Source organism: Megascapheus bottae, chromosome 23 (assembly GCF_031878675.1).
Source record: "Megascapheus bottae isolate mThoBot1 chromosome 23, mThoBot2.hap1, whole genome shotgun sequence".
Lineage (NCBI taxonomy): Eukaryota > Metazoa > Chordata > Mammalia > Rodentia > Geomyidae > Megascapheus > Megascapheus bottae.
Genome location: NC_143531.1, coordinates 26,666,432 through 26,676,397, shown reverse-complemented (window position 1 = coordinate 26,676,397; position 9,966 = coordinate 26,666,432). Strand labels below are relative to the sequence as shown.

General features: G+C 41.7%; 1 protein-coding gene across 1 annotated transcript; it reads left to right on the top strand.

Moving 5' to 3' along the window:
* The first annotated feature begins 213 nt into the window (after positions 1–213).
* Positions 214–9,530, top strand: Il15 (interleukin 15). Its single transcript, XM_090356606.1, has 6 exons — positions 214–279; positions 1,118–1,215; positions 2,614–2,698; positions 4,584–4,628; positions 6,349–6,486; positions 9,109–9,530. The coding sequence occupies exons 1-6, from the start codon at positions 214–216 to the stop codon at positions 9,217–9,219; spliced, it is 543 nt and encodes a 180-aa protein (XP_090212732.1). The 3' UTR covers positions 9,220–9,530.
* The last annotated feature ends 436 nt before the right edge of the window (positions 9,531–9,966 follow it).

The window sequence follows — 9,966 nt, the reverse complement described above, 5'->3', positions numbered from 1 at the left end:
ACCTGGGTTTGATTCCTCGGTACCACATACATAGCAAAAAGCCAGAAGTGGTGCTGAGGCTCAAGTGGTAGAGCTCTAGCCTTGAGAAAGTCCAAGGACAGTGCTCAGGCCCTGAGCTCAAGCCCGGGACTGGCAAAAAAAAATGTTACTTGAATCTCAGGTACTTCGTAATACACTTTGTGATTATACTGTAGAAACCTTGGCATGCCATCCATGTCTGCACTCACAAGGACTGTGTTTATTTTGAAAAAAAAAATAGCAAAGGATTTAGAGAACAAGGTAAACCACTTTGTGATGCTCTTTGATCCATGTGTTTCTCTAAATGTCTGTCCTCTCGATGAATGCGGCAGTTTTTAGAAACAAGGCCTGGGCGTTTCTCATCTCTCCAGCACAAACTCAATGGAACACAGTACTTCCTCTTTCTTTCTTTCTTTCTTTCTTTCTTTCTTTCTTTCTTTCTTTCTTTCTTTTCTCTCTCTTTGTCTCTTTCTCTCAGTCTCTCTCTCTCTTTTAACAAAACTAAGAGCTTTGAGAACACAAAAGGTTATACAACTCCGGGGATTTCTAAGATAAATGAGTTTCTCAAATCACCAGGAAACCGTGTTTCACAACAGCTCTTAAGATAGTGTTATCTTTAGTCAATTCCATTTCTATTTTATTTATCTCTGAAGGGTAATATAACTTAGTTTCATATAGCTACAGGAATTTAACACACATTTATTATATTTGCTACTAATTCATGCCATTGATATGTACTGTAGAAGACATATTCACCTATTAAAAAGGAGAGAAGGCTGAAAGGAATTCACATAATAGAAAAGGTTAATTGGCAACATTTGTATAGATGTAAATCATTAAATCACTGTAAACTTGATGAAATAATCATTGCCAGGCAGCAAGAGAAAAATTTATTAAAGAATTCTGTGTAAGAGGAGGCAGCTTTGGAGATGGGAGAAAAGCCAAAAGGGATCAATCTTAGTTCCCTTATTTCTGATAAAGGAAAACTGGCTGTGGAATAATTGTACCTTTGTGTTCAGAAATACGCTAATGTGTTATTTGCCATCTAATATTTGAACTGAAAGTGGATCATCATCTTACTTGTGATTGTATTTTTCAGAAACCACACCTGAGAAGTCCATCTATCCAGTGCTACTTGTGTCTGCTTTTGAACAGTCACTTTTTAACTGAGGCCGGCATTCATGTCTTCATTTTGGGGTAATTTCATACATGTCATCCTGTCAATAGCCATGATAGCCGTCCTAAATTATCCATTCCAGGAAAACTTGCTCATGTGACTGTATTAACTGCTCTTGATGCCTCCTTTACTTTGGTCTTTACCTTAAGATGGAAATATTTCTTTAAGTAGACCTTTGGTTTCTTCTCCTAAAAGCCAATCAGATTTCTCCATGTCTGTTACCTGTTTTCTTTTCTCTTGGCTGCAGCTCATGTGTCGATTCAAATACTGAAATCAGTGTTGTATTGGCTAGTCACTTTGCCCAAACAACGGTTATCTAAAGTCTGTTTTTGCCAGAGCCAGCTGGCAATGAGGTGGGATTCCTGATTTAGGAGATGAGGATGAGAAGAAAAAGAAAACAGATGATGTCGGGAGGTCTGCGGCCTAAGACTGCAGCCCGTTTATTTTTAGTTCCAGTCTTATATACTATTTTAGAAACAGAAAACATCCAGGAGTTACTTTCGTGGACAATCCACAAGCAAGTTTCAGACATAGCAGTCAAGCAAGAAGCGATAAGCATGGCGTCATTCATCTTGGTACCAGTTGGTTTTTGTAACAGCTCATTTCCTGTGTGCTTATCTTACGTCAGCGATGCAGATCCATGGGTCAGCCTGACCCCACACGCAGCTCACAACATGATTCCCTTCTCTCAGTGATGCCCCTGTGGTAAGAGGAACCTTAGCTTCTGGCAGAGAAGCCTCCCTCCCCCTAACCCCCCGAGACGCCATTGCAAACTCAGCTTCTGTAAAACACCCATAGGACGACCTTTCCCAGCACTCTAACCTCACTCCATAGTCATTGCATCAGCGTGTCCTTTATCTGGATGCTCCATTTCAGTTTTTACCCAGGTGAGTACATATACCGTCATTCACAGTACATTGAGCAATGTATAAAATATGTGTATGGAGAAGCCTGTCCAGACATAACCACCCTGAGAGCATTGCGAGACACAGCTAACAAACCACAAGCCACACCGACAGCCCCACAATGACAGGAACGTGGCTATTGTTTAACATGTTCACTTATTTATTCGGCCTTCAAGTCTTAAAGAAATATAGTAATCCACTCAAGAACATTTATCAGGCACTGCCACACATCTGGTGCAGTTTCTGTTTATTGCGTCGTAGGATACAAAGTTAACTTATGAATTATGCCTGCAGCCATGGATTTCTGGAAACCTCAGCAATGGTTGATCCTTGTTAAGCTAACGTGTCCAGACTGTGCTGTTTGGGGGTTCTGTTCATCTGCAGGGCTCTGACATGCGCAGAGACAAGCCCAACACTGGAGTCGTCACTCAGAATGCAGAGTTGTTGATGGTCCACTCGTCGTGTTTAGAAGTCTGTTCTGGTCCTGTCTCACTCACCATGCTTCCCTTTCAGCTGTGTCGGCGCAGGGCTTCCTAAAACAGAGGCCAGCTGGCATGATGTAATACATGATCTGAAAAGAATTGAAGAACTTATTCAAGTGAGTGCTCGCTTTTCTATGACCTCGCTGATCCAATTGCCAGGAAGTATATCTTTATGCTTTTTGTGAGCCTTAATGAAATCTCACTGGAAATGGCAAGGCTTTTGGTAGGCTATTTGGTGCCTACTAACGCGTTAGAAGAAGCCTTTCTTTTTTTGTTTCTGAATTTTAGTGATCTTTAAATTTTAATCTTTCACTGTCCTCATTGATGTAGGTCAGAGACTTCCTTCTTCAGTCTGGAAAATCCTGGTAGCCTGGTTCTGTCTGTAGGGGGAGCTGAGGCAGACCTGACTCCAGGAAGGAATGTCTCATCTCTGGAGTAGAGGTCTCTTCTCCCGCCAGAGACACCAGGTGGTCCACCAGAACCAGTAGAAAATAAATAGCAAAGCCACACTCAAAAGAGCAGTTGAAAAAGTATTATTTATACCCATCCTCTACCTAAAAACAAGCCTGACCCAGGGAAAGGCCTTCTGTCCCATTAGGAGACACAAAACCATCAGTGCCTCAGTGGTAGTGACACAGTACAGTAGCCACAGGGCCTGGAAACCAAGAAGACGAAAGTCATAACCAGGGTGGATCAAATATTGGAATTAATGGATATGGGTTTAAAAGCACCAATTACAAAAATTCTCCACAAAGTAATGAATTACAAACACCATAAAAGACGTGAAAATCTTAGAAATCGAAGGTATAAGGGAACCAAGTGGGAATAACAGCTACAAATGTTGTAATAGCTAAAACACAAAATATGCTGGAAACACTCAATCGCAAAATGAGCACGACAGATTTAAGAGAGATAACTGGAAGGCAGTCTGCTTGAGAGAAAGTCGGGGGTAAAAACATCTTTTCAGATGTCATTAATGCAATTAAGATTAGCTCATACTGGAGACAGACTGTTGTAAGTAGTATCATAAATGGAATTGAGGGTATAAACTATGGCATCGTGTAGGCTGACAAACAAATCCAATAACAATCTCATGGTCACAAATCTGAAAAGTCACAGGACACAAACCATTCTTTCAAACATTCCACACTTCTAAAATATGTCAAAAATGAACTTGATAATTCAAGTATCCCTTAGCCAATAGAAACAGTGAATTCATCAAATGCACAGCCAAAGACACTCTAGACCCAACCAACTATATTGGAGCATTCTGAAAAAAAAAATTCCAGAAGAATTAAAGTTGTACCGTCTCCTACATAAAATAAAAGAAGGAAAACTTTCCAACTTATTTTAGGGTGCTTATTTTGTTCTTATGTTAAAATCAGATGGGTTTGGGATCAAAAATAAGACTAAAAACAGTTATTGGATATATAAAATTCTCCAGCAAAATATTAACAATAAAATTTGGCAATAAATTATACACCCTCTTCAGATAGGATTGGTTCCACCTGTTGTTCAATATCTGAAAGTCAACAATTGTAACCCAACATATATATCCACAGCCTAAACCAGGAAACAATAGGATCATATCAACTGACAGATAAAACACAGATTAAAAAAAATACAGGATGGATTGTGTTTTCCCATTGATTCATATGCTGAAATCCTGTCAGTGTCTCAAGATACAGTAAAAAAAAATGTTTCCAACCATGAACATAGACCACTAGAACTTGTTGAGAATGTTTTGGGAAATGGGGGGAGGCAAAAGGGAGAAAGGGACAAAGGGGTGGGGTTGACTGGACTGGATTGTAAACTTGTGGACATGAAAGAGCGAAACTCCTCCCTTGCCTGTGCAACTAAGGCAGGCGGATGAAAAGGAGCATTTGTCAGAAGAGAGGTGGGCAGAAGTTAGGGACAGTGGGAGAGGCTCTGTGGAGATGATGGGTTAATAAGTAGGGTATGGTTTACTTTATCATATTAACTAATTTTATTTATTTTCAGTCTATTCACATTGATGCTACTTTATATACCGAGAGTAATGTTCATGTGAGTACAAAAATTTTGTTTTTACAAAATTGATGGTTTTTCATCTTTCAAAAATATCATGTTTATAATATAACTAAAATTCTCATAGGTTTTAATTTTCATTTTCAATGTATATTTCTATATATAAGTTCACTGAGTTTGTGGTAATTGGGAAAGAAAAGCTACTCAAATACTATTTCTGGAATGAGGCTCCAGATCAAAACAGCAAAAAAGTAACCCACCCCCCACTCTATCAATATCAAACAAAATCCATTACTCATTTCTGTAACGCCGTTAGATTGAGATGAAATTAAATGCATGAATCAGGTTAACCCATTCGATGCCATCCAACCTATCAGTTATTTCCTGTGCCATGGTGTATAGATGCTCTAACCACAGTGTGTATAAATTGCCTATGATAACCACAGTGTGTATAAATTGCCTATGATAACCACAGTGTGTATAAATTGCCTATGAGTGCCCATACTCTATATTTTGCATGGATCTTTACATTTTTTTCAGGAGAGCCTTCGTCTAAGTGGTCTCTATGTGAGAACAGAAACAGTCCACACAATCTAGGAGAATTCAAAAATGATGAACTTGTCTCATTACCACTCTGACATTGTCTAAGGCTGATGTTACACTTTCCTCTCTGGAATATGGCTAAAGCCAAGAAATGAATCCCCAGTTTCACTGAAGGGAAGGCATGCTTTGTAGTGTGTCTGTTGAAAGCGGCATCCTCTTTGCTATTTCTCTGTAAGAACATCTCTGAAATATTTTACAGTCACCAGAGAGAAGCCATGGGAAGGAACTAGGAAAAGCATTTTTATTCCCCAGTCGGGCCTGGCTGCTCCCCATGGAAGAATTCTCTCTTTGTTGTTTCTGATTTTCTTCGCATTTTTTTGTCTAAGCAGAAGGCAGACGAGGCACCAGCATTCACATCTTGAGATTGCTTTCTTCTAAGAAAGTAGCCTGGCAGCTCAGAGGTGAAGAGGCATTCTTCCTCTCCCTCCCGGTGTCACCATGGATGGCGCTAACTTTTCTGAACCTCCACTTTGTCCTGTTATGAGACACACATGGAGTCTACCTTATCACTCCGAGCAGCTGCAGTGCCAGCCCATTGGCTGTGTGCGTTTCTTCATTCATTCATCTACTTAGTGACATTTCTTAAGTGTCCGCAAGGACCAAGCCCTGTGCCAGCTATCAGGGACCCAAATAAGTCCTAGGTAGATTTCTAGTCAATACTTGACGTTCACGTTTCTGTTTGATGACTGTGGTAGGGAATGGATTGTCTGGCACCGTTTAGAGATTGCTTCCTCCTTAGGCTGGCCAGGAGGTAGGGTTTTATGTCTGCTTTATTTTTTTCTTGGAATTCCTTCAGCCTCTGGAGCTTTGAGATGAACTAGATTAGGATGAAAGCAAGCTACCACGGAGAAAGGTTGATGTTCAATCTGATTCTAAAAATTCTTACAGATGTGCCTCTGTGCTGGCACATTCTTTCCACAGAGGAACTACTTCGGCTGAGGCAAGGTCATCCAGTCTATCCGTGTGTTTCACATTCTTTTTCTCATAGCATCCTTCTTGAGGGGGAAAAATTTCCTCTGTAACATTTTTGAAGATGTGTAGGCCTTTAGAAAACATCTGGATGGACGTTTCAAGCATGAGAATGACATGGGTGTGAAAATGAGAAAGAATCTATTTTTTTCCAAAATAGTTCTTTATAACATTTTATATTTTTTAGCCTAATTGCAAAGTCACGGCGATGAAGTGCTTCCTGCTGGAGTTACGGGTAATTTTACATGAATCTAGAAATGTGGACATTCATGAAACAGTGAGCAATCTCATCATTCTGGCCAACAGCAGTCTATCTTCAAATGGGGTGAGTTCTCTATGCAGCCAGTCTGACCAGGGAAAACCATTCACAGACACACATACCTCCTAAGTGGCACGCAGAAGAGGCTTCAGAGTGGGTCAAATAGCATGCAGACGTGAGCAGTGCCCTCACAGCCTAAAACTGTCCACTGAGACATTTGGTAAGGAGACATTTGCTAAGCCAGGCTGCCATGGGCTCTTGTGCTGGAGTCTAGTGGTGAACCAGAGACCCAGGTGCAGTGGAGTTACTAACTTGAGGTTTGGTTCAATACCAGTAATAGTGGGCTACAGGTAACTCATATTTAATGAGTTACTACTGTCTGCCAAATTCAACTCTTGAGGCTTTAATGAATCCTTTAATACATACAGTATGTCTCTGAAATTGTTCTATTCCTCTTCCTCCTCTTCCTCTTATTTTTCTCTTCTTCTTCCTCTTATTCCTATTCTCCGTCCTCCTCCTCTTCTCTGCCTTCTTTTGATTTAGTGATCCTCAGTTCTATTTGAAGAAAGACACAAATCGGACACTGTGACCTGGAAACATTGGTTCCCATGGGTAAAAGGGGGAGACCCCGTTCCATGCAAGCAAAGTCTGATCTAACCCTGAAAATACATAGTAAAAGTACCAATTATTTGAAGGTACTGTGAGGGCTGAAGTAAAAGAATTGTGGCTTTTGGTCACCAAACAAAGACAGGCAGAAAATGAGTATAATAAACCTAAAAGGCATAGCAAAATTACTTCATTTAATGAATACATATTAGCCTTGAGGATCCAGCATAAAAAAAACAAAGAGAAAATCACACCCAGGATCCCTGGCCTTAAGGAAGAAGGAAATAGCCATCGGGTGATCACCGAAGCAGATGACTAAGCTGGTTATTTATGAAGTCTGGTAGCATCACAAAGGCTGGTCAGGGAGCTGGGGATCTAGCTTAGAGATGTGTGACGGAATAGGCCGACATAGGATGACACAGGGAGAGGCCCAGGAAGCTTCCCGTGCAGAACCTGCGTCTGGTGCCTTGGTGCGAGCTGGTAGTACCCTACAAATGACAGGCTGCTCTAGATCTCTGCTGCAGTGTCGCTGTCTGGGCGCTGCCATGTGTGTGCACAGGGCCTTCCTGCACCTCCCCAGCGTCACTGCTTTTCCTCAAAGGAGGGCTGCCTCGTTTCTTCCTCCACAGCATCAACTTCAAAGGAGCAAGCAGGACGTTGCCCTCGCCCCGTTCTCAGAACGATGCCTGGCACATCCCAAATTCTCGATATGTTTAGGAAGTGAATTTATTCATGGCTAACGTTCCTGCTGTGTCTCCCTGACAGCTCGCCCTGCTTCAAGTGACGCAGTGACAAGGCCAATGTCAGTCGTTGAAGTGGTGGTGCTGTGCATAAGTGCTGGAGGGGTGGGCACACAGGCAGAGAAGCCGGCGCATCACGTAACGGCCCTGCCTGCCTCTCCGACGTGATTATTCTCTGGATCAAATGGGACAGTAGTCTACAGAGTTGAGCGGTGCCAGGCAGACACTGTTTGCCTGGTAAATGCTGTGGAATCTATCTTCCGTGTGCTTAATGGATGCAACATCTAATTTCATTTTTTCTTCTTGCTGTCATAGCCTTTCCACTTCAGATGGTTTTTAGTGTGTTTATTCACAATCATTGCATTTGCAATATTCTTGTTATCCATCACACACTGTGTTGGAAGTTACAATTTGGGGAATTCACCTAAATAGTTATTTCAGCCTAGGATGAGATGGTTACTGTGTGCCAGGCATTAAGTTTAATGCTAAGGGAAACAAACACATTTGGGTGTTCTCTCTCCTCCTGGAAGAGCTTAGAAAAAGAGAAAAGGTCTAATGAGAATAGAACACATGAGATGCTGGGAGAGGCTTCAGTGAGGATTTCTTGGGTAGAGTCAGTGCATTGCGCTGGCCTGGGCAGCCTGCGAACTCCCATACTCTCCTGCAAGAGTCAGCACCTGAATGCAACAGAGAGAAAAAGCAATGGCCTCCGGGCTCCCCAGGTGATGTGTCATAGTGAGAGGGGATGCAGGGATGCAGTGGCTCACACCTGTAACCCCAGCTCCTCAGGAAGCTGAGGTCTGAGGAACCATGAAAGCCAGCTGGGGCAGGAAAGTCCTTGAGGTTCTTGCCTTCTGTTTATTGCCAAAAAGAGGAGCGGTGGCTTAAGTAGTAAACTGTGAGCTATGAGCAAATAAATTAACTCAGGGATCACACTCAGGCCCTGAGTTCAAGCCTCAGGACTGGCAAATGAATGAATGAATGAATGAATGAATGAATGAATAAATGAAGTAGGCAAGTAGCTCACAGCCGGCCGTGTTCCACACAGAGAGGCTCAAACTTTGTACTCAGAGTAAATAACAAGACATTACTACAGGGCTCTAAGAAGGAGTCCACAGTCTACCAGACAGGGCTTCTAGTTTCAGCAATCTGAATCTGTTTCAGGAGAGACGAGTGCCTATTCCACCTCCTAGTTCTCTTCTGTCATTGTGCTTCTTCATAGCATGCGAATTAGCCAATTTCCTGTCTACCGGCCTGCCCATATGGTTCAGATAACGTAATATTCCCAGGGAAGACATACATTAGGCGTGCCAATCTAATTCTTCCTTTTATAATTTGGCAGAATATCACAGAGTCTGGATGCAGAGAATGCGAGGAGCTGGAAGAGAAGAATGTTGATGAGTTCTTGCAGAGTTTTGTGCATATCGTACAAATGTTCATCAATCCTTCTTGACCGCAGAGGTGCATCCGTCAGTATCCCTGCGATCAGCAAACATCTTTCTGCTGCCAAGAGGCCACGGATCGCTCTGTGTTTGACCAGTGCTGCCAGAACCAGTTTTTCTAGCAAGGAAATAAATGATCAGGATTGCTCATCACCCGAATGCTTAGGGGATGAAGACAGAAAAAGGTCTGAGCAATGTACTGAGTAGGAACTTTCCTCAGACTCATTTTACCCATTTATTTTTAATTTATTATTGACGTTGTATATGTTTGTAATATATTATAAGATGTTAAATAAAATCCTATCTGTTTTATCCATGGAAATGACACGGATACTCTGCTTCTTATAAGGGCATGGGGACATCTGGGTGATGAGTGAACTAACAAACATGAGTCCCATGAGAATGAGGCCCATGAGAAAAGGGGGTGGGTCTATGGACCAGTGTTTTCCTCTACAGTCAGTTATTGATAATGGAGTGAGTGGTAAGGTATAAAGCATTTGTGGCAAGAGACACCCTCTGGGACACTGTATGTCCCAGTAAATTGGTTGTGCTGGCAGCCATATATCTTCAGTGAAAAGTAGAAGTGTGTCTAGGAAAGTTATGGCCAAGATAATATTTATGTATCCAGTTTTCCTCAGTGATAGGTGGTTTAGGTAGGTAGTTTAATAATTCATTGTTAACATGTTTGTAGAATTTTAAAACAAACAAAACCCCTACTGATCACTTGGAGTTTGTTTGTTTATTTATTTAATTGTTTT